Raw genomic sequence first — 24,939 nt, forward strand, 5'->3', positions numbered from 1 at the left:
TCTGCATCGATCAGTAAATTCATGGTGTTTCAAAACTTGTAACATACCTTTCAATTTGCTGCTCAATTTGAACTTTAATAATGACGTGGATTACGTTTCTGCTTGCAGATTGATATTTTTGATCAATATCCACTTTACAATAACTAATAAGAAATGTGCCATCTGCAACCTATCACATTCTTAATGCAATGCTCAATTTATAACTGAGTAAGCAACAAGCAACTTACACAATGAAAGCAAATATTTAGATGCATTCCATACAATGTTTTAATGAAATTCAATATAATTCATATAATATTCATTTTCAGATTTATAATCAGTGAACATAATATTCACAATTCAGTTTATTATTCATTCATATGACCACCACTTACTGCCCATTCTCAACTGCTCTTACAGAGAGAGTTTCCCTGGGCTAATTCAAGGGGAAAGTTAAGCAACAGGCAAAATGCCAGAGAATTGCCCAGGCTGAGTAAGATGTTATATTTCCTTCCCTAAAGCTCATTAGTAGACCAGATGTCTTTACATTGCAATCCAGTAGGTTCATAGCTACCATTACACTACAGACCCTAGCTTTTTAATTCCAAAGTATATTTAATTAACTCAGCTTCAATTCATCATTTCCTGGGGGATTTGAATTTTGAATTTGGATCATCTGTCTGCCTACATTAATTGAAGTCCATTAACTTACTGCACTCAATAACCAAACCTTCTGATATACAGTCTCCACTATTTAATAGACATTGTGTACAAACTAATTCCACTGTAGAATGGAAAATAATTTGTATAGTTGTGGTGAACTACATGTGCCTGTCTGGACATGCCCCCTGCTGACTGCTCCTGTGGCTCCTCCCACAGACCCCTGTATAAAGGCGATCTGAGGCCTATGCTCTCTCTCAGTCTCCAGGACGTAATATGATGGTCACTCACTCCTGGTTCCTTCTTCCAGTCAATAAAAGACGATATCTCGCCTTACGTCTCAGAGTGAGTTATTGATGGTGCATCAATAGTATAGTATTCAATGAAATAATAATAATGAAATCACAACGTACACAAAATATAACATGCAAATATGCAAACTGTATCACATAATATCAGTGCAGAACAATATTGAATTTACTTATTGTAATATACAATGTGCTACCATTTTCAGACACCATTTGAATTTTACTTAGAGGTCTGGAAGGGCTTCTTGAAAGCCAAGGCAGTCTTACAAATAGTGAAGTCCTGATAATCCGGTGGTGAATGGGCCAAACAAGCTCCTTTTGCAGCCCCTTTCTCAGATTTACAGTCCAATATTTAAAATCCTTTAAACATTAGAAATGAAGCAAATAATCAAGCAACTTTAAACATTATTACAGATTTTAAATAGAAATTTAAATTGAAATGTAATTAATTAAAATTTTAAAGCAAACACGTTAACTACAAATAAAGTATTATCCTTAAATTAGTTCCCTTCAGCTCTCTCAAGTGACTTGGATCCAGCGTTGGATCTAATCTGGTCAGGGTCTGAGAGAAGCTCCCCGGCACAAACATTGCGTAAAACTACTGTCATTTCTCTGCAAACTCTGGGCCAATGTACTGTTTCTGTAACTATTTTGTTTGACCAGTCAGGGTTGTTAGCCCTGAACTGAACCCCTGAACCTGGAGGACCAGTCTGGCCTCTACCCTTTGACCTGTTCGGTGTGGGTGACCTTACCAACAGAAGCATAAAGCCTTGAATCCAGCCAACATAGCTCTCCAGGTCATTGAGGCACACAAGCCTCCAAACCCTTTGGCAAGGTTGTGGTCCTCTAGGAGAAATATTTACACAGCAGGTACATAAATGAAGGGTCTTTATTATAATAGTCCATTGTATTGGCAATATGATTTGCAGTTAATAAACCAATTAAAAAACTGGAGTGCATAGAATATCTTAGGAACGATTGATGAAGGACCTCTTAAGACTACAGAGAGATTTGCAATGTAAGTTACCCAAATTGATTTTACAGTAGCCTGACATTAATAATCACTCAGATGAAAATTGATCCCAAGAGTGAGTTGTTTCAGTTCATTTTCTATATTCTGTATTCACTTGTTCGTTATCAGCTGTGCTAAATGTTACAGTTATTCATAAAACATGTTTTATTCCAGGGTCGGATTTTTTTTAGTCTGTTTTGGTGTTGATATGTTAAAAGCAATTTTTCCCCGTATTCTGAGTAGTCCCACCAGTTGGAGACTATGATAAGTGAGGCACCTATGCAATTCATCACCCTGCTATGGGGATAGATGTATTCCCGTCATCCGGTACCCTCGCTATTAATTAATTATACGGTAAACATATCACTTAAATTAATTGATATTTAAAATTGCAGAAGGGCAAACTGGACAGAAAATTACAGATGGTAATGAAGGTAGTTCCAACTTTGGATATTGGAGCATAGCATAAGATAAAGAATCAGCTATTAAAATCTTCCTTGATGTTTATTTGTGTTGCCATTGAAATCAATAGCAAGCAGCTGATCTGATATTGCCAACGTGTGGTCAGAATTTCTCCTACAGTGCTTGGCCATTTGTGGTGTGAGAACACCACTCAGCTGATTAAAGTACCCACTCCTATTGTTTACTGGAATTAAGAGACCAACGCACAGTAGCACTGCTGGGAAGAGGATGTGAAAGAGGGGATTGGTTCAGAAGTGTGATAGTGATGGAAAAGAAGCTGTTCTTGAATCTGGTTGTCCAGGCTTTCAACCTCCTGTATCCTATCCTAGATGCCAGAATAGAGGAACTTGTAACCTTTGCAACTTTCCTCAAATATTTTCCCTGGAACCGGATGCAAAACAACAATTGGGTGGAACCAGATATATCAAAAAGTCCAAGAAACTGCATGCTTTTTAATTACTTTTCCAACTAGTTCAATTACTTCAGTGAAGCATGCACATCCCTTTCGTATCCACACAGAAATCTCTTATACATTGTGCACTCTACATTACATTGTGTCTTTTCGGAAGCTAGACAATCAACAATCAGCACAGTCTTTCCAAAATTTAACCTTCGTGCATCTCTGTATTAAATTTCTTCTGCTACCCATTCCAGCTGTCCACTTCTGCTTAAGGTCATTTACTCTCCTCTTCACAGTTCACAAAAAGCTGTTGAAAATTGTGCCCTTAATTCATTGTACAAGCTGTTTGTATATATTAAGAAAATGATTTGTTTTAAGTACCAATCTCTATAACACAGCCTTCCATCATTGCTCACTCTATCCTTGTTCTGAGCCAATTTCCTGGCAAAATTAACTGAGATGTATAAAGTTATGAAGAGGCTCGAGAAATTGCGTGAGAGGATCGATGTTCTGTAGAAGTGTGGACATTAACTGAAAAGAATGATGAATTCTAAGACTGGGCACCAGAAAACGGGAATGAATTGAATGGTTTTTTTGGATGGTGCAAACTTAATGAGCTGCAAAGAACTGCTTGCTTCAAAATCTGGAGCTTTCAGTGGGTGGAGGAAAGGCAGGAAAATCTCTAAGAGATCAGCTAGATTAAAAAATGGAACATGTTATTTCAATTGCATTTCCTATTATAAAGTGAGACACTGCATCACTGCTCTGAACAAATTAACCCTATCTACTTTTGTATAAATTAATCCAGACTGACTTGTAAATAAATAACCATTATCTACAAATTAATCTTAATCAACAATCTTTAGCAAATTAATCTAATTCATGACATTGCAGAATTGGTGAATAATTTAATGCAGTTAGCAATGACGAACATACTACAGGTGGCCCCGTTTTTCAAATGTTCGCTTTTCGACAGCTCGCTGTTACAGAAGACCTATATTAGTACCTGTTTTCACGAACCAAAGAGGATTTTCGGTTTTACAAAAAAAAGACGCCTACTTTATATGTGTGTTTACCCCGAGAAAGACTACCATCACCGTGAAACCTTGTACGGGCAGTTGTGTGCGCAAGCGTGTACATGTTGATTTTTTTTCTCCAAATCGATTTTGGCTTCCTGATTCTGATAAGTGAAACTACACTGTACATACAATATTTCTACTTTACATAGGCTGTGTATTTATCATATCATTCCTGCTTTTACTATATGTTCGTGTTATTTTAGGTTTTATGTGCTATTTGGTATGATTTGGTAGGTTATTTTTGGGTCTGGGAGCGCTCAAAAATTTTTCCCATTTAAATTAATGGTAATTGCTTCTTTGATTTATGACATTTCGGTTTAGGAATGGTTTCATAGGAACTCTCTACATTCGGATAGTGGGGGAAACCTGTCATCATAATTAGCATTCATAAATTAATTAATTGTGCCAGTTGTCTCTCCAGAATAAATTATCCATGGCCTTAGTTGTTAATAAATTATCTCAGGCAGCAACATAATTCCAAATTAGAATTTAAAATTGATCTGCAAAGACAGTTGGAAGAAATTTCCAATTCTCCTCTATTTCTAATTTTTCTAAAGCTTTCCACATTCTTTCCAGTTTATCTGAACACCAATTTCAAGATTTAAAAGTTCTTTCTTGTTGTGTCTGAGCATAACTGATTATTTAAAGTTTAGAATAAATTTATTACTGAAGTACGTTATGTCACCATATACTACCTTGAGATTCATTTTCTTACAGGCATTCAGAGTAGACAGAGAAATTCAATAGAATCAATGAAAAACTACACATAAAGACTGACAACCAACCAATATGCAAATACAATCAATAAACAAATAAACAACTAAGAAGATGAGTGTAGAATCCTTGAGAGTGAGAGGTTATGGAATCATTTTGGTGTTGATGTGAGTGAGGTTATCCTCACTTGTGGCTGATGGTTGAAGGGTAGTAACTGTTATAAGACCCAGCTCTAAACTCACATGACTAGACTGTATTACTGTGAGAATACTACACTCATGCAGTTAGACCACTTCATCACGGCTAATGTTGTCTCACATCCAGGTGTACACATACACACAGAGAAACATCCCCACTGGAGCAAGCAGACATGAAGGCACATAAGATGAGTTGGTCAGCACTCAGAAGATGCAAGTTAACACATCCGTTTGCTTAGACACAGATGGAAGTGCACCCCCTGCATGATGCACAGGCAAATTTTTGTTTCGCTAATGCAATGTAACAAATTTTTGGTTGATTTTATTAAAAAGCAACTTTCCCCCGCAGATCATGTCCTGGTAGATGACATCATGACACCGGTTAGCTGCCTGTCAGCTGCCATGCAATGCACCCTGGACCCCGACTGCAACAGCAGGTTCCACATGCTGAAGCGGTGCGCAGCTAACAGTGCCGTGGGCTCCCTGCAGCCGGCAGCCAGCAACGAGTGCATGAACGCTGCATTCGCTCTTCAGTCCCACCAGCTCTTCACCTGCAAGTGCAAAAGAGGAATGAAGAAGGAGAAGAACTGCCTGCGAATATTCTGGACCATGCACCAGAGCCACGTTCCAGGTACGTTGGAAGGGCCAAGTGTAGTGATCAGCGGGGATAACAAGAGAGATAAGTGGAAGAGAGAGAGAGAGAGTGGGGGGTTGGGGAATATTGTGATTAAAGTTGGAGAGATGTAAGAGTGAAATGAGAGGGAGGAAATAGTGCTTGCTTGAATTGCATGGTGGTTTGGACGAGAACTGGTCTGACGACACATGCATGGTATACAGGATCAAAAAGGCACACCATTGCATTTATACAATATCTACTAAGGAGATGAAACCCAAATGTAAGTGAGCCGTGTAGTTCAAGAGAGGGACAGATTAGGAGAATGGGCAAAGACGTGGCAGATGGAATACTGTGTTGCAAAGTGTACGGTCATGCATTTTGTTAGAAGGAACAAAATCATAGACTATTTTTAAAATGGGCAGAAAATTCAAAAACCTGAGGTGCAGAGGGGCTTGGGAGTCCTCGTGCAGAATTCCCTAAAGGTTAACTTGTAGGTTGAGTCAGTGGTGAGGAAGGCAGATGCGATGTTGCGCATCAATTTCGAGAGGACTAGAATATGAACGCAAGGTTGTAAGGCTGAGGCCTCACTTGGTGCATAGTGAGCAGTTTTGGGCTCCTTATCTAAGAAAGGATGTGTGGACATTGGAGAAGATTCCGAGGAGGTTTGCCAAGATGATTCTGGGAATGTAAGTATTGTTGTATGAGGAGCATTTGATAGCTCTGGGCCTATACTCACTGGAATTTAGATGAATTGGGGGGGGGGGGATTTCATTGAAACCTATTGAATATTGAAAGGCTTTGATAGGGAGGATGCTTTCTGTAGAGGGGGAGTCCAGAACCAGAGGACACAACCTCAGAATAAAGGGATGTCCATTTAGAATGAAGTTGAGGAGGGTTATTTTTTTAGCCAGAGGGTGGTGAATCTGTGGAATTTGTTACCACAGGTGGCTGTGGAGGCCAAGTCATCGGGTATATTGAGGCGGAGGTTGATAGGTTTTTGATTAGTCAGGGCGTGAAAGGTTATGGGGAGAATGCAGGAAAATGAGTTTGAGAGGGGGAATGGATCAGCCATGATGAAATGGAGCCGATTGGATGGACTGACTGGCCTAATTCTGATCCTATAAGACCATAAGAGATGATCTTTTATTTGTTGGGTAAAATGATTGACCTTGAAGACTTTATACTGTACAATAAATTAAAACGGGATCTGAGACTTGGGGAACCACAGATGATTTTCCTTCCCCATTACTGACTGAAGTAAAATGCACTGGGTAAGAAAAGAACTTGGCTGTAAACCAAGGCAAATGGAAAGGAGGAACTATGGGTTGGCACATTTCCAGCCAAAGGTTGGAATGTGAACAAATGCAGGTTCAGAAGAAAATGCCAAGGACCCTCAACAAGTCAGTCAGCATCTGTAGAAACAAGAGAGAATTAATGTTTCAGGATAATAACCTTTCATCAGATAACGTGAAGCATTAATGTTCCTCTCTCCAGAGCTCTTGCTGATGTTATGAGTGTCACCCAGATATTTTGGCTTAATCACAGCCAGACGTCGTTGTTTTGACGCAGGAATGAAATGCTCCTGTCCTTTGAGAGCTTTTGTGACGCTGAGTGAAATAGTTGGAGCAGTCACAGTCACTGTGCAAGCAAGCAATAGAACTGTGCTCAGGTCCAAACAATGGAATATTAGCATTAGCAATGTTCTAAACTACAACACCAGGTGTCACGCTCTGTAAGCATATTATAAGTGATCATGTGTTTTTTTTTGGAGGGGTGAGACAAACCTTGAGGGTGTTGACGGGCCAATGTGGAAAGGATGTTTTCTCTCAGAAGAACCTGGAGCTAGGTTTCACGGCTTAAAAACAGAATATCTCCCATTTAAGAGAAAGATAAGGCAATTTTATTCTCTAGGAACTCTCTTTCTCAAAGATTGGTGGAAGAAGAGTCTTTGAATATGCTAAAGCAAATGTAAATAGACCCTTGATAAGAAAGGGGTTGTAAAAGCACCTTGCTTAGGCACAGATGTGGAATTGAGATTAGAATGAGGTCAACCTCGATCATAATGAATGCAAAAGCAAGTCTGGGAGCTGAGGGGCTTACTGTGCTGCTGTCTGGCTTTCAGATTTGTACTGAAGCAGAAGATGGTAGACCTTTTTTTGAGTGAACCATGACGAGTTGAGTAACCTGCCTTGTCTTTCTTTTGCTAGATTACAATGAGTTTGACACATCACCGTATGCGTATTCAATGCCTGGTCCATCATGGAATTTGGACTATGGTAGACTTGCTTCTCTGGTTTCAGGTACTGCCATCTGTAAAGAAGTATTATATGTGTAAAATACTGGGCTGGGAAGTTGTGCATCCTTTTGAGGGGGAGACAAAGAGACTTCCGCAAAGCCTCATCAAATTTTCCGTTAATCAGATGCAGAATATTTACTGACAAAGAATATGACAATTTTCAAATAATGGATACCAACATGATTTATGTGTCAATAAACTGTGGACAATTCTTGCTTGACCAAAAGGCTATGGAATTGTATCAGACCGTAAACTGGATAATGCTGTGTCATAAAATTGATATTATTCTAAAATTAATAACACCATACTCATTTTGCCATTGATTTTTAAGTATTTTATGTATTTTCAATCCTTGATTAGACCCCACTTAATCAAATAGTAGCCCGTGACATATTTTTGACTATCCATTATTCAGTGTACAAATCCCACCCTCATTCCCCCTTCTCCAATTCCAGTCTTCAGAATTCCTAAAGGTCATTGTAGTCAGTGGTAAAACTACATTGAGACAAATAGGAAGCATTTCGGAAGCAGGTTGTGTAAAATATTGAACCTGACACCATTTTATTAATGCACAATGACCCAGTTTTATGTTGGAGCCTTTATGTAGAAATTAAGGCACCAGAGAAAGATGTTTTGGCCCAATAGAAATTTGCTATTACAGTTGAGACAAGTAACATTGTTTGAAAGCTAAGCTGGGTGATCACATGAGAAAGGAAGGAATAAAATGATAAACAGGCTTAATAAAATAGTGTCTGATGGGCTGAAAGAACCTTCTAAATGTATCATTTTTTTCCCTACGTGGCTTGGCCTGAACTACATTATTTGCTATATGGTAGAAAGTTTCTCCTGAAATCCTTCTCAGATTTATTGGTGATATTAATTATTCATTTTTTGTACTCATCTCCAAGAGGACCACAACCTTGTCTAGGGTTTTGGAGGCTTGCATGCCTCAATGACCTAGAGAGCTATGTTGGCTAGAATCAGGGCCTTGTGCTTTGACTCTTGGTAGGGTCACCCATTACAAAAAGGTAGAGGCCAGACTAAGAGTGGTCCACCAGTCCTCCCACATTCAGAGGTTCAACTCGGGGCTAAAAACTCTGAATGGTTAAAAAAAATTGTAACAGAATCAGCAATGAAGAATCCTTCTATATCTGTGGTATGGACAGACAGGGATGGAGAACCTTCATTGCTGCCCTAAACACCAGCAGTGTAACGGGCAGTAAGTGAGTAAGTTTTTGTTCTCAGTAAGATTTGAAGTATTTCTTTCATACCTGCCATATCTCTCCTCCAGAACAAACCATTCAGACTCCTTAGTGTTCCCAGTAGGTACAGGCTCTATTCCTGACTCATGTTCTCAACCTGATTTGTACCTTCTCCACCATTTTGTAACTTTTACTAAGAAAGATACCACAACTGTTTGCCAATGCAATTTGTAACAAGGTTAACTTGCTAAGCAAGAATGAAATTGATAACAAGCATTTTTGGGAACGAATTGAAGTAGTAAGTGATGCAATCCCTAAGTCCTCACCAACTTCCATAGAATTTAAAAACGAGACTAATCAGGACTAATTTACCAGAATTCACTTCACACCATTTGTAACTTATGATGTTTCAAAGATCATTGCAGCCAATGGTATTTTTGAAATATTTACCTCATGGAAATGCAGGAACTCTTAAACAAACAGATAATCAGCAATAGGGTACTACATAGGACATCAGGGAAAACTCCCCTGCCCATTTTTCGAAATCTAATCTTTGTGTCAACCTGAGAGCGCTCCACTTAAAATTTCAACGGATCGCACTTGCTCTGAATTTTGCTGCACTGTGAAGGTGTGTCAGCTGGGTTATCTGCTCAGAATTCTGCTGTAAGGTTCGAACCTATAACCCTTTTAACTCAGAGGTAAATATTTAAAATGCAGGGAGATTCACATCTTGGCTCCACGAGAACCACATGCAGCTTACTGTGTGTTTACATAGTTGAGTAAACACAGAGTGGCTGAACTAGATTTACTACGCTGCTGAATTTCATTGTTGTCGCATGCCACTGACCCAAATGGATTTCAGCTTTCTTCTTCTCTTTTTCCAGACGGGACCAAAGTTCAGCCACTGGTCAGTGTTAACCACTGCTTAGATGCTGCCAAAGCCTGCAATGTGGTTGAGGATTGTAAACAGTTCCGCACCGACTATGCCAAGAGCTGCACCAAATCTGTCTCCAAGTTTGGTTGCAACAGACATCAGTGTCACAAGAACCTCCGTCGCTTTTTTGACCACGTGCCAGACGAATACAAATACCCTGTCCTTTTTTGTCCCTGTGAGGACAGCACATGTGCCGAACGCCGGCGAAAGACCATTGTTCCTGCTTGTTCCTTTGAGGAATCAGAGAAACAGAATTGTCTGAAGCTGCAAGGCATGTGCCAGGAAGACATCATTTGCAAGTAAGAATACCGATTAAGATGAAATTACAGGATTTGCCCTTGGGGGAAGGTGATCAATACAGTAAAATAGTCAGTTTTAAATTATTACTGTTGACTCCCATTGCATAGAATTCCAGTGGACCAAACCCCCTCCTCATTATTTTCCATTGATGTGATTTCCATGGAATGAGCCCTTTTCCAGTCATTCCCAGTGCATACAATTTCAGCAGATCATACAGTTCTCCGCGATGTTGTTTTAAGGATTTCAAATCTATCAGACATTTTTCTACCAGCAATGCATAAGTAAACATGCCCGTGGATGCAAATGCACACCAACACTGTTACACCTTTCACAGGCCAAACGTGGGCAGAAACGCGGTTTTCTCAGAAGCGCACCCTGGTAAAACATAGATGAGTTGAACGGAAGGGCCTGTTTTCGTACTGTATTTCTCTATCCCTTCTGCCACACCCCCTACCCACCCACCATCTTCTCACACTTGTCTAAATGAATAGTTTATTTCTTGACCTTGCTATTGGCCAGTCAAAAACACTCATGTAACCAATTTGTTACTAAGCTGTCGTACTAACAGTAGATTATTGACCCCCTGTTGTATCACACGTTGTAGTTACGTGTGTCCCAGATATAACATCTTGCTTTTGTATTTGTGGCAGGTCCCGCCTGGTGGATTTTCAGACCAATTGCCAACCATCCAAGAAGTCTTCTAGCTACTGTTTCCGGGAAAACTATAATGCCTGCCTTCAGTCATACACTGGCCTCATCGGTAAAAAAATCCCTAATCTTTATTTAGCTGGAGTCTTTCTGTAGTTTTAAAACTGAGGAACAAATATCCTCTTGGAGCATATTTGTGTATTTAATATTTCAGTATTATTTGAGTAATATTGTAAATATATAGCTTGATTAAGCATTCTTGTTCCTTTAAATAATTTATTATGGGTAATATGTAAAAATACGTATAAGGTGCATATGTCATCACGTGATCCGTATGCGCCTAGCTTAAAGTAAAGATCAAACTTAAGACTTGCATCTCTCGGCTCTTTTGTTTTCCTTTGAAATAGTTTAATGTTTTGGAGTTGCAGAATTTAACAGTAGTGACAAGGTATTGTTAAAACAAACCTAAGACAGGCACCAACGCTGTTGAAATGTGGCAAGGAACTGTGATCAAAAAGAAACAGCGCAGCACATGCAGAGGCAGCCAACTGAAAAAAAAGCAGTTAAAGGAAGTGTTCTGGGTAATAATAATCATAAAAAAGAGCTGAAATGGCTGGCTACATCAGAATGATTGATGTGTTTGATTGCTCAGCGGGTAACTGGCTGATACAGACTGAGCTAATTGAACATTATTTTGAAGCAAATGAAATAGACAATCAGAAAGGAGTACCAATTCAGCTGAGTTCATTGGGTTTAAAGCACACAGCTTGCTGAGAAGTTTAACTGCTCCAACCAAGCCAGTCAAAATGAGCTTTGTTGATATTGTGAAAGGAATGCAGGAACATTTAGAACCAAAACTATTGCTGATTGCAAAACACTTTATATTTCATAAGCAGAATCAAAAGGAAGGGAAGTCCATTTCTGCGAATAAGGCTGAATTGAAGAAACTGAACGTTGTCAGTTCATCTCTGAGAGATCATTTAGTTTGTGGAATCTTACAAGAAAGTGTTCAAAAACAGCTCCTAACTAAAGCACAGCTTACATTTAAAAGAGCAGTTGAAATTGCTGTATCAGTGGAAACAGCAGTCAGACGCAATTGAGTTGTAGTCAGGAATGAAAGTGAGCGTGAACAAATTTGCAACATCTAAACAGAAACCGATCAGGCCAAAAACAAATTGTGTTACTGTTATGGCAAAGGCTCACATACACCAGACCAATGCAGATTAATAGGCGAAACTTGGAGAAAATGCAACAAAAGTAGGACACATACAAAGTGTATGTCGGGCAGACAAAAATAATAGGACTCTACAGAGAAAAGAAGAAGATAAAAGCCAAGTTGCAGTTTCAAAAAGAGCCCTAATCTGCATGCTGTTGATCAAAAATCTGATAATGATGAGAGAGACTCGGGACTAGGGAGCCTTGAGATTTACAATGTGAAAGCTAGCAATAGACAAGAAATATGGCTTACTCCAGAAGTGAACAGCAAATTAATTAAAATGGAATTGGACACTGGTTTGGCTGCTTCAGTTATTCCACAAAATAAGTTTGAGTGGTATTTGAAAGATATTAAACTGAAGCCTGTAGATATCCAACTAAGGACTCATACTGGAGAAAGGATAACTCCTGTGGGAATGACTTTCGTAACAGTCAAATACCTCAATCAACAAGCCACATTGAGCTTGTATAAGCAAGAGGATCAGCATTATGGGGGTGTTTTTGGCTGAGATAATTGCAACTTGATTGGAGATCCATCTACCATTTGCATGCCACAGCAGTGTTAAGGATGGCATTGGAACACTCACACATATCAAGGGCAAAATATTGTTAAATGGAAATGCCACACCTAAGTTTTGCAAAGCCCACGTAATTCCTTATACCATCCATGATAACATAACCTGTGAGTTAGAGTGCATGGAAGCTGAAGGAATTCTTTCCAAGCTTGAGTGAGGCCCATGGGCAATGTCAATGGTCCTAGTAGCCAAGAAGAATGCATCTGTCAGGATCTGTGGTGATTTTAAGGTTGCCATTAACCAAATACTGAAAGTAGATTAATATCCTCTGCCCAAGATAGAGGAAATCCTTGCAAACCTTTCTGGCAGGAAACACTTTATCAAAGTTTACTTAGCTGAGGCCTATCTACAGATGGAAATGGAAGATGAGTCCAAGGTGTTCCTCACAAAGGGCTTTATCACTATAATGGGCTTATTTCTGGAGTAGCTTCTGCACCTGCACTCTGGCAGAAAGCTACGGACCAGGTGCTGCTAGGCTGCTCAGGCAGTCAGTGTCATCTGGATGCTATCATTGTTACCGATAAAGATGAGAAGGGACATCTCCTAAACCTCAAGGCAGTGTTAAAAAGTTTAGGAGATTATGGGCTCAGAGCACAATGCAACAGGTGTGAATTCTTTAAAGCAAGCATCACTTACTGTGGTCACGCCATTGATGCACAAGATGGCTGAGAAAATTCAAGCAGTGGTGGATGACCCAAGGATGTGTCACAGTTGTGGTCCTTTTTAGACTTTGTCAATTACTCTAACAGGTTCCTGCCAAACCTGGCTACTGTGCTCTACCCCTTGAAGTCATTACTACAGATCGGGAAGAAAAGGAAATGGGCAAAGCAGTGTGAGGTGGCTTTCCAAAAGGCAAAGGAAATGGTGACGTCAGACACTGCACTCACACATTATGATCCACGTCGTCCAGTGAAGCTGGCCTGTGACACCTCGCCTTATGGCATGAGTGCAGTCATGTCACATGTTATGAGTGATGGAAATGACCCCCCCCCCCCATCACCTTTCCTTACCGTTGCACATAAAAGATATGCACAGATTGACAGAGAGGCCTTCAGTCTGGTTTGGGCTGTAAAACGTTTCAACCCATACTTGTATGGGAGAGAGTTTGCCCTCGTTAGTGATCATCAACCACTGCTGTGCTTTTTCAGTCCTCAGAAGGACCAGCAGCACAAATGCAAGAGATGAGCTTTGTTTCTTGGATGATGTAATTACAAAACTGATTTCAAGAGAAGGATTAATGAATAGTGGATTGTCCTGTTCACCCTCGGTAAAGGAAGTACTAGAAAAAATTACAAAAGAGGACACTCCTCTTGACGTGTTCTTCCTAATAGAAATTGAAAGTCTTCCTATTACAGCGGAGATGATCCAAAGGGAACCCCGGAAAGACCTCACACTGTCTCAGGTCTGCACGAACATCCAAAGTAGCTGAGTTCTCCTATTCTTCCCAGCGCCAAGATCAACTTGCCCTTGACAGGGATCGCCTTGTGTGAAGATTGAGCGATGTTGTTCCGTCCAAGCTGAGAGCTAAAGTGCTGGAGGAGCTACATGTCAGTCATCTAGCCACGCTCAAAATGAAAGCGTTGGCTCGAAGCTTTCTCTGGTGGCCTGGGCTGCATCAGCAGATCGAGCAGCTTGCCGTGCACTGTGCGGGAGGGGCCAAGAGCAGTGCGTCTCCCTCCCTGGGAATGGTCTGCATTACCCCGACAGAGGATTCATGTGGAGTTTTCTGGACCATCCATTCTTGGGAGCAGTGGGTGCAGCTACAAAGGCGTCAGAAATGTTCCCAATAACCTCCACAACAGACTCATACACTGTTGACGTGTTGGGAAGCCTCTTCTAAAGGACTGGTGTTCCAGAATACATGTGACAATGGACCACAGTTTGTGGGGAAGCATCTTCAGTCACTCCTAAAAATGAATGGAATAAGACATACCGCATTTACACCGTTCGACCCAGCTACAGTCGGCTTGGCGGAAACGTTTGACCCGAGTCTAAGTAGAGTCAGTGGAAACACTCTACTCTGACAACGAAACAGAGGCTCACCAATTTCCTCCTTGCATATCACAATGCAGCACACCCCACAACCTACAGTTCACCAGTGATGCCGTTCCTGGGCCATCCCTTGCATTCACACTTGGATCTCCTCATACCCAGTCTCAGGAGGAGTATGCAGGACAAACAGCTGAGACAAACTGAGGGCTCCTCAAACAAGGAGCTTTGATGCTGCAGTCTTTGTGAGGAACCTCAGTGGTGATCAAAAGGGAGTAATTGGCAAGATTAAGTACAGAACCAGACTTATACGGGGGAGATTGCATCCAAAAGCATTTGGAGGCAACACGTCAATCAGTTGAGGAGAGCAGAGACAATTGTTAGAGAAGAAAGCTACCACTGTCAAAATCAATTCCTGCAGTTTCAGAGTCAACTATAACCACCCAGAACCTACGATTGCATCACAGTCACGTCTCACCTGCCAAACAGAGTGATCCCCCTCATCAGGCAAATGGTTATTCCCATAAAGTAAACAGTCCTTCACTGCGATTAAACCTTTAGGCCCGAATGGAACAATTTAATATTTACTATGCTGTGCATACCTGTATAGTAGTTGCATTGTACTGTATGTACTTTATATGTGGTTGGAATGCATTCTACAAGGGGTGATTAATATGTTCATGGCCTAAGGTAGAAGGAGTCCATTTTAGAAAACCTAGCACATTTATTTTTCAACATAGTCCCCTCCTACATCTACACACTTAGTCCAGCAGTCATGGAGCATACAGATCTTGGACCTCCAGAAAGTGTCCACAGTATGGGTGGTCGATAAGTTTAGTTAAGGTAGAAGGAGATGAGTTATTTACTTCAAACTTTCTGCATAATCACTCAAAGAGTTGAACCGCACGTGCATGTAATGAGAGCTGTAAAACTCATCTCCTTCTACCTTGGGCCACAAACTTATCAATCACCCCTCATATATTTAGTTGGAGTTTATAGCCAAGCAGGGAGGTGTGTTGTGTGTTTAATATTTCAGTAGTATTTGAGTGATATTGTAATATATGTAAAAATATGTGAATTCCATATGTCATCACGCTACCACATGATACGTATGCACCTCTCTTAAAATTAAGAACAAACATCTCTCAGCTCTCTTGTTTTCCTTTGAATTAGTTTAATGTTTTGGAATTACAAAGCATAACAGTTCCTATGAGTGCGTTGACAACTTTGCAGCGCCGCTATGTCTGGAGGGAAGTGGACAAATCCTAGAACCACTTGTTCACAGGGAAGCTGAGGAAGTAGAGAAATTGCAAAACAGTTTAGGAAGTTCCCAGATATTTTTTGTGCCTACTACAGAGAATTTTGCTTTCCTCTGGGCCTATCCCCTTTCTCCATTCTGACTATACATATTGAATAGAGTCTGTTCATTTGAATAATTACGTCCTTCAACAAATGTTGCAAACAATTGGGTATTTTAGGCTGAGAACATAAATGTCCATCCATTTTGCTGACCTGCATCCTGTTAGTCACCTGACACAGCAATAATGAAGTTGTTGGTTAACAATGTCAACCTATGTTGTTGTACAACACATCTGGGAAAGATATGAATGGAAGATATTGCAGCTCCTTCAAAATATTCAAACTATGTGGATAGGGTGGTAAAGAAGGCATAGCCTTCATTGCTTAGCACTTTGAGTATTAAAGTTGGGAGGTTATTTTGCAGCTATTTAAGATGTTGGTTGGGCCATATATATAGAGTAATGTATGCAGTTTGGTTGCCGCATTACAGGAAGGATGTGAAGGCTTTGCAGAGGGCTCAGAAGAGGTTCATCAGGATATTGCTGAGAACGGATACTACAGTCTGTGCAGATTGGATATATTGTCTCCTCTTCATGTACAACCAACACTGGTGTACCTCAAAGATGCGTGTTTAGCCCAATCCTCTCCTCTCTCTACACTCATGACTGTGTGGCTAGGCACAGCTCAAACACAATCTATAAATTTGCTGTGGATGGCAGAATTTCAGATGGTGATGAGAGGGCGTGCAGGAGTGAGGTAGATCAACTGGTTGAGTGTTGTGTGGCAGCAATAATCTTGCACTCAACATCTGTAAGACCAAGGAATTGATTGTGGACTTCAGGAAGGGGAAGTTGAGGGAACACACACCAATCCTCAAGGGATCAGCAGTGGAAAGGGGGAACATGTTCAAGCTCCTGGGTGTCATCATCATTGGGGATCTATCCTGAGCCCGACATATTGGCCCCAGGATAACTGCTTAAATCAAGTCAAGTCACTTTTATTGTCATTTCGACCATAACTGCTGGTACAGTACATAGTAAAAATGAGACAACTTTTTTTCAGGACCATGGTGTTACATGACACAGTACAAAAACTAGACTGAACTACGTAAAAAAAAAACTACACTAGACTATAGACCTACCCAGGACTGCATAAAGTGCATAAAACAGTGCAGGCATTACAATAAACAGGACAATAGGGCAGTAAGGAGTCAGTCCAGGCTCTGGGTATTGAGGAGTCTGACAGCTTGGGGGAAGAAACTGTTGCATAGTCTGGTTGTGAGAGTCCGAATGCTTTGGTACCTTTTCCCAGACGGCAGGAGGGAGAAGAGTTTGTATGAGGGGTGTGTGGGTTCCTTCATAATGCTGTTTGCTTTGCGGATGCAGTGTGTAGTGTAAATGTCTGTAATGGCAGGCAAAGAGATCCCGATGATCTTCTCAGCTGACCTCACTATCCGCTGCAGGGTCTTGCGATCCGAGATGGTGCAATTTCCGAACCAGGCAGTGATGCAGCTGCTCAGGATGCTCTCAATGCATCCCCTGTAGAATGTGATGAAGATGGGGGGGGCGGGGGAGATAGACTTTCCTTCATTGGGAGTGTGAGGAGAATTGCATCTCAGTAAAGACACTCACAGATTTCTACAGATGTACTGTGGAGAGCATCCTAACTAGTTGCATCACCATCTGGTATGGAGAGGCCACTGCCCAGGATTGGGAAAAGCTGCAGAAGGTTGTAAACTCTGCCAGCTCCATCATGGGCACCTTTAAAAGGTGATGCCTCAAAAAGGAGGCATCTATCATTAAGGACCCCCGTCACTCAGGACATGCCCTCTTCTCACTGCCACCATCAAGGGGGAGGTTCAGGAGTCTCTAGACACACTCAGCGTTTCAATAACAGCTTCTTCCCCTCTGCTGTCAGATTTGTGAGTGGACAGTGAACCCATGAAAACCTCCTCACCATTTCTCTCTCTCTTTTTGCACTATTTATTGAACTTATAGAACTTGTTATTATTTATTGCATTGTACTGCTGCTGGAAACCAAGACATTTATGATGTAAGCCAGTAATATTAAACACGATTCTCTTTCTGAAGGGAAGATCGGACAGACTTGGATTGTTTTTGCTGGAGGGCTGAGGTGCAACAGGGGAGAAGAGTGTAAAATCATGAGTGGCATGGGCAAGGTAGCTTGTCAGCATCTTTCCTCGGGCTGCAAATGTCAAACACCAGAGGGCATCAATTTCAAATGAGAGGGGATATGTGAAGCACATTTTTTAACTTGGAAGGTGGCAAGTGGCTGGAACGTGATCCCATTGGGAAAGGCAGGAGCAGAAATGATAGTATTTAGACAGACACATCACCAGACAATAGTGGAGGGATGAGGACCTGATGCAAACAGATAGTATTAATTGAGATTGGTATGATGGTCAGTTCAGACATGATGGGCCAAAGACCCTGTTCCTGTACTATGTTCTATGCTTCCAGTGTCATAGTCATCAGCGATATTGACTCTGTGTGTTTTCTCAGTAAATGTGTCACAGTTTAATTAAGTTAAACTTAATTCAGTCATCTCTACTTTTATTAACAAGATGAAACAAAGTATACATTGTTTTGTTAATAATATTGTACACTCAGACCCCGCTTAACGCTGAGGATGCATTCCTTCAAGTTGCAGCACTATGCTGGGTCATTGTCACATTACGTAAATGAACGTGTGCTTGAGTTTTAAAGAAATCACACCTGAGATATATGATATGATATCTTATGTATACACAGTAATTCATGGAGTAACAAACATGCAGAGGCCTAACCTGTACATCAATGGAGCAGCAAAACATCACAGCTGCAGCGGAGGGTGACGGTTACATCTTTGAGGAGGGGCCAGGCCCAGGGTTCTCCTCTCACTTTGGCTTCTTCTTCAAGCAGGTGTTGACATTTGATGCCTTTTCTTACATTTCCTCTTAAGAAGCTGTTCTCGGTAGCAAGAAATCATGTCGAGAACACCTCCCTTTGCCTTATTTCTTTGCTCCCTGTCAGGGTTGTTATTAATGAGCTGGTCCATGATTTGAGTGATTGTGGTGACGTCAGTGCTGAGGTATTTTGTGGTGAGGTTTCTTGCTGGAGTTTCCTCATCTCCATCTGCGTCCTCAGATTCGCACAGGGTGCGTTGCTGTGCCAGTTCTCGAAGGTCTTCGTTATTAGGCTCTCAGCCTGAGAATGCAGTAACTCTTCATCATTAACACGCCGTATCACTTGCAGTTTCACATCCATGTTAGTGCTTTCCCTAGACACCTTAGAGGTGCTACCCTCGCTGGAAGTTGCAGACCATTTTTCTGACATTACGGGTTTAAAAATTGGAATAAATTGGCAACAGAGCGAGAATGTTTACAAGCGCAGGGGAGGCAGAGCACGAACTAATACGTGATTGGCTGAGAGAGGCTCAGAGCTTATGTAAAGCGCTCTCATTGGCTGTTTGAATGTTTACTGTAATGGCGGCCGCTCTTGAGAAGTTTTAAGTATTGTTTAGAATGAATTTTTGTCATTTTCAATAAAGAATTGAATAACTGCTTTGTAACGAATCAGCGCCATGCGGGGTAGCGTTATGCGGGGTCTGAGTGTATATTGATGACTCAGGTGATCAGTAACATATATCCTTTATTTTTGAGGAACAGAAGTCATTCCTGGCGGTATACCCTTTGTAGTTAAGTGTTCAACAATGTATTCTGGCTGCAGGAGTACTCAACAAGGAGGTTGAAGACTTAATGCCCAATCCATTACTCTCAGGGCAGATACATTGACTGAATCCTGTGCTTTGGATGGTACATTAGGGATCAGGAGCTCAGTCTAACGTTCTCTCACATCCCATTCTGGGATGGTGTTGCTGCACACATCATCAGTATGAAGACCAAGGAAGTTATTCTCTGTATCTCACCTGCTGTACATTCTCACATCGTTTTAATGTTACTGAAACCAGTCATAGTAAACTCAACCAGCTTCACTAGGAAGCCAACCACATCTATTTGGTCTGACGGTTTATAAAAATACACACACTTAACCCCCACACACTAACTGCTGGAGGAACTCCGCAGGTCAGGGAGCATCAATGGAAAAGAATAAACAGTCGATGTTTCAGGCCTAGACCCTTCTTCAGGACTGAGAAGGAAGGGGAAAGATGCCAGAATAAAAAGTTGGGGGGAGGGGAAGGAGGCTAGCTGGAAGGTGTTAGGTGGAGCCACGAGGGTGGAAGAGGTCAAGGACTGGAGAAGAAAATATCTGATAGGGGAGGAAAGTGGACAGTAGGAGAAAGGGAAGGAGGAGGGGGGCCCAGGGGGAAATAATAAACTGATGAGAAGAAGCAGAAGGTCTGAATGGAGAATAGAGGAAGGGAGGGGGGTGGAATTTGTTCACCGGAAGGAGAAATTGATATTCATGTCATCAGGTTGGAGGGTAACCAGATGGAATGTGAGATTCTGCTCCTCCATACTGATGGTGGCTCATCTTGGCACAAGACAAGGCCATGGATCAACACATTGGAAATAGAATGGGAATCAGAATTAAAATGTTTGGCCACTGTGAGGTCCCGCTTGTGGTGGACAGAGCGGAGGTGCTTAACCGCATGATGTGTGATTGGACTTGCATCTGCAAGAGGTCATGATAGGTTAGCCACGCAGCTGGGACATTAACAAGCCAGTTCCAGGTCATTTCATAGTTCTCATCAGAGTAAAGGAGGCCACACTGGGCGCACCAAGTGCAATAAATAACACTGATGGATTTGTGTGTGATGGTGTTGCTTCAGCTGGACGGACTGTGTATGGCCCTGAATGGAGGTGAGGAAGGATGAGGCTTGGACCAGTTGCAGGGATAGGTGCTGGAAGAGGATCAGTGGGGAGGGACGAGGGAGTCATGGAGAGCACAATCCCTGCAGAAAATGGAAAGGGTGGTGGTTTTTGATGTCCATAGAACATCCTGGATAAGTCATTGGTTCAAGTGGAAGGAAGGGGAAACAAGGAAAAACCTCTCTAAAGCAGCAAGATTTAGTGATTGGAATGAACCCCAGCTAAGGTGACTGCTTCCTGGTACAGCATAATTAACCTGGAAACAAGTGTTTCTCCTGCGAATTTCATTTCAGACCTAAGTAAAGATATAGAATTTTTGCCTGAGGATTATTGGATTTGTGAGTTTCCTGTACTTACTGCTTTATAACTTGGATATTAAGAAGATGTACTTTAGAGCGTTGTGCCTGTGATTTGTTTCCTATTAGGTACCATTCTGACACCGAACTACGTGAGCAACAGCAGCTCAGATGTCTCCATCTGGTGTACGTGTGCCAACAGTGGCAACCAGCATGAAGAGTGTGAGAACCTCCTGAGGCTTTTCACAAGCAACAACTGCCTCGGTAAACATAACCTATCTCCAGCATCTCTAGCCTGGGTGACAAAGGCTATTCAGAATTCAGAATGGTTTACCCCCCGTCTGTGAGACAAACCAGTCCCTCAGAGTTAGGGTCATTAGAAAGGCATCTCCTAAACTGAAATAGCTAGATAAATAACCTACTACCTGGGTGAATTGTTCCATGATTAAAAGTTTAGTTTTAATAGAAGTTAATAGAACTACTGCATTGTTACAATCATTTTCAGTTTCTTGTTTGAAGTGTGTTGGTGGTGGTTGTGAATCCCTCAAAGACCTCACCCAGCCCTTTGTAATCCCCAGTTTCTGGCCACTCATGCTAATATACCCTTGCATAGCAGGGTGTCACATTTTGATTGTGATCCTATGAAATATCCATTTTTACAGCATTAAATGGGAACAAGTTCTTTTCTCCAATTTTTGACCCCCTTAATGACTAGTGATTTTCTCATTGGGGAAAAGGATTCATTTGATTTTAATCATGCAATGGTGAAGGTGGCAAAACAGCTTAAGTATTTATGTACCTTTCCTTGAAGGACAGGCAATGTTACAGAAGTGTATTAGCTGAGAATAAGGAGCTCGGATGTTTGGATATTAATCTGTCTGTTGAATTACCTTCCATTGTATACTTATAAGACCATAAGACATAGGAGCAGAATGGCACTTTTGGCCCATTGAATCTGCTGTGCGTCAGACTTTACTTTCTCCCTATCAAATTTCAAGTTGAACTCAATCATATTTCAGTCACTGACTCCTGAAGGTTCCTTTACCTTAAGCTTCCCAGTCGCCTCCAGTTCATTAAATAACACCCAACCCACTATAGCTGAGCCCCTGGTAGGCTCAATGACAAACTGCTCTAAAAAGCCATCTTCTAGGCATTCAACAAATTCACTCTCTTGGATCCATTTCCAACCGGATTTTCACAATCTACCTGCATTTTAAAATCTGCAATGACTATTATAACATTGCCTTTTTGACAGTCCTTTTCTATTTCCCATTGGAGTCTGAAGTTCACATCTCATCTACTTTTTGAAGACCTGTATAGACCTATATATTAAAGGGTTCTGTTACCCTTGCAATGTTTTAACTCAACCCACAAGGATTCAACATTTTCTAATCCTATGTCACATCATTCTAATGATTTGAATCAATTCTTTACCAGCAGAGCCATGCCACCCCCTCTGCCTACCTCCCTGTTCCTTCAATACGATGTGTAACCTTGGACATTCAGCTCCCAACTACAACTATCCTTCAACCATGATTCAGCGATGTCCACAACATCATACTTGACAATCTGTAATAGTGCAACAAGATCATCCACTTTATTTCTTATACTCTGTGCATTGAGATACAACACTTTAAGTACTGTATTTGCTACCCTTTTTGATTCTGCATCCCTAATGTACTGATAATCGTCCTGCTGGCTGCTATTTCGTCCTATCATCTGCCTGCCTTCCTGACAGTCTGACTGCACGCGAGCTTTGCTTTTTTACCATCTGTCCTATCCTGAGTCCCTTCACTCTGGTTCCCACCCCCACTGCTAAATTAGTTTAAACCCTCCCTAATAGCTCTAACAAACAGTCAATGTTTCGGAGCGAACCCCTTAATCAAGTCCTGGAGAAGGGTCTCAGCATGAAACATAGACAGTTTACTCTTTTCTACAGATGCTGCCTGGCCTACTGAGTTCTTCCAGCATTTTATGTATATTACTTTGATTCCAGCTTCTGTAAATTTTCTCTTGACTGTGAATTAGATGCTGCTCTTTTCAACATAAGACACAGGAGCAAAATTAAGACATTTGGCACGAGTCCAATCCTCCATTCAGTCATGGCTGATTTATTTTCCCTTTCAACCCCATTCACCTGCCTCTCCTCATAACCTTTGATGTCCTTCTGATCAAGACCCTATCAAGCTCCACTCTTGACTTGGCCATCTGTCACATGGGCACTTATTCTACTTATTGTGAAACCAGCACTTTGAAGTGAACTCCTAACCTCATGGCGATTGCTGAGAACGCTTCAGATCATTTCAATTCAAGCTGTTTTAAAAATGCTGTGTAAGGTTCAAATGGGAGCCAGTGACTAAATTCAGTGATACTTAAAGAACAAAAAATGTACTCACTTGGTAAGGGAGCATCAGTGAAAAGATAAACAAGAGTTAACATTACTGTAACATTAACTCTTACCTTCCTCTCCCTGAATGCTGCCTGACCATTTTCCAGTGTTTTGTTTTCAGATTTTCACTATCTTAATTTTTAAAAAATTCAATCAATGCTATTTTTCTGGCCTTCTGTAGTTTGGTGGCATATTTGTCTCCAAATCTGGTATCAGATGGTAGACGGCTCAACATTCACTGTTTGAAAAGGCCAATTTCCTGCTGATTTCCAGCCTGGCGTTTGACATGGTTTGTTCTCTTCCAGAAAATTCTATCAAATGGTACAGCAGTTCTGCATTGTTTCACACACCGAATAGCGAACACTCTGCTGTAACAATTCAACAACTATCGTCCATCTTCCCTGAAAAGGTCCGGCCAAGCAGCGATGCCAGTCCATTAGTCAAATTGGTCTCAAATAAGGTAAGGCCCTTTCTGATCTTCCATTCAGGCACTTCAGGCACTTTGAAACATTGAAAGCAACTGATAATGAAGATATAAATGGTTTATCTCTGAAACCTTGGCTTGGCATTATTAGTTAATTGGATACTTTTAGGATAGAATGGACTCAATGCATTCCTATATTGTTCCATAAGCACAGTGGAGCTATGATCTCCATCGCGTCTTCATGACAACCTTAGACTCCAGTCTTATGGCAGATCTCATATTCTCATTTCTCGTATCAGCAAAGGAGACCATTGGGCCCAGTGACCAACGCCAGCCCCCAGAGCAATCTTGTTAATTTCATTACCCCATTTCTTGTACTATAGCCAATTCTCTTACACATGCCCTTCAAGACATCACAAATACCCCCAACACCCTCCTACACCAGGGACAATTTTAGTGACCAATTAACCTAACAACGTATATCTTGGGGATGTGGAAGGAAACCGGACACCTGGGGACACAGAGAGAATGTGCAGATATCGCCAGGGGTCAGGATTGAACTGGGCATCTGGAGTTTTGAGACTAGTACTACTACCGAAAATGCTTCCCATTTCTGCATGGGTAGAGCATGGATCTTCAGTTTGTCTGATCTGATTGAGTAACATTCATTTTGAGGACAACTCATAAACACACGAGATTCTACAGATGCTGAAAATCCACAGTAACGTGCACAAAGTGCTGGGGGAATTCAGCAGGTCAGGCAGCATCTTTGGAAAGGAATAAATAGTCAACGTTTTGGGCCGAGACCCTTCATTGGAGCTGGAAAGGAGGGGAAGAGGGGTTGTGGGGGTGCGAGGAGTACAAGGTGGAAGATGATAGGTGAAGCCAAGTGATGGGGGAGGGAAGATGAAGTGAGAAGCTGGGAGATGATAGGTGGAAAAGGTAAAGGACTGATGAAGAAGGAATCTGATAGGAAAGGGGAGTGGACCACAGGAGAAAGGGAGGGAGGAGCGGCTCCAGGGGGAGGTAGTAGGCAGGTGAGGAGAAGAAAAGAAGAGGAGAGCCAGAGTGGGGAATGGAAGAAGAGGGATGGGGGAGGGAAAAACTTAACATT

The 24,939-nt window shown here is 41.4% G+C and overlaps 1 protein-coding gene across 1 annotated transcript in view; it reads left to right on the forward strand.

Moving 5' to 3' along the window:
• Positions 1-24,939, forward strand: part of LOC132405333 (GDNF family receptor alpha-4-like) — a 57,163-nt gene that overhangs the window by 23,378 nt on the left and 8,846 nt on the right. The window contains exons 2-7 of the mRNA XM_059990051.1: positions 5,161-5,442; positions 7,635-7,727; positions 9,810-10,158; positions 10,810-10,919; positions 21,142-21,276; positions 23,707-23,861. Coding sequence (XP_059846034.1) covers positions 5,161-5,442; positions 7,635-7,727; positions 9,810-10,158; positions 10,810-10,919; positions 21,142-21,276; positions 23,707-23,861 — 1,124 coding nt within the window. The remainder of the gene's footprint in view (positions 1-5,160; positions 5,443-7,634; positions 7,728-9,809; positions 10,159-10,809; positions 10,920-21,141; positions 21,277-23,706; positions 23,862-24,939) is intronic.

The sequence above is a fragment of the Hypanus sabinus genome, chromosome 15 (assembly GCF_030144855.1).
Source record: "Hypanus sabinus isolate sHypSab1 chromosome 15, sHypSab1.hap1, whole genome shotgun sequence".
Lineage (NCBI taxonomy): Eukaryota > Metazoa > Chordata > Chondrichthyes > Myliobatiformes > Dasyatidae > Hypanus > Hypanus sabinus.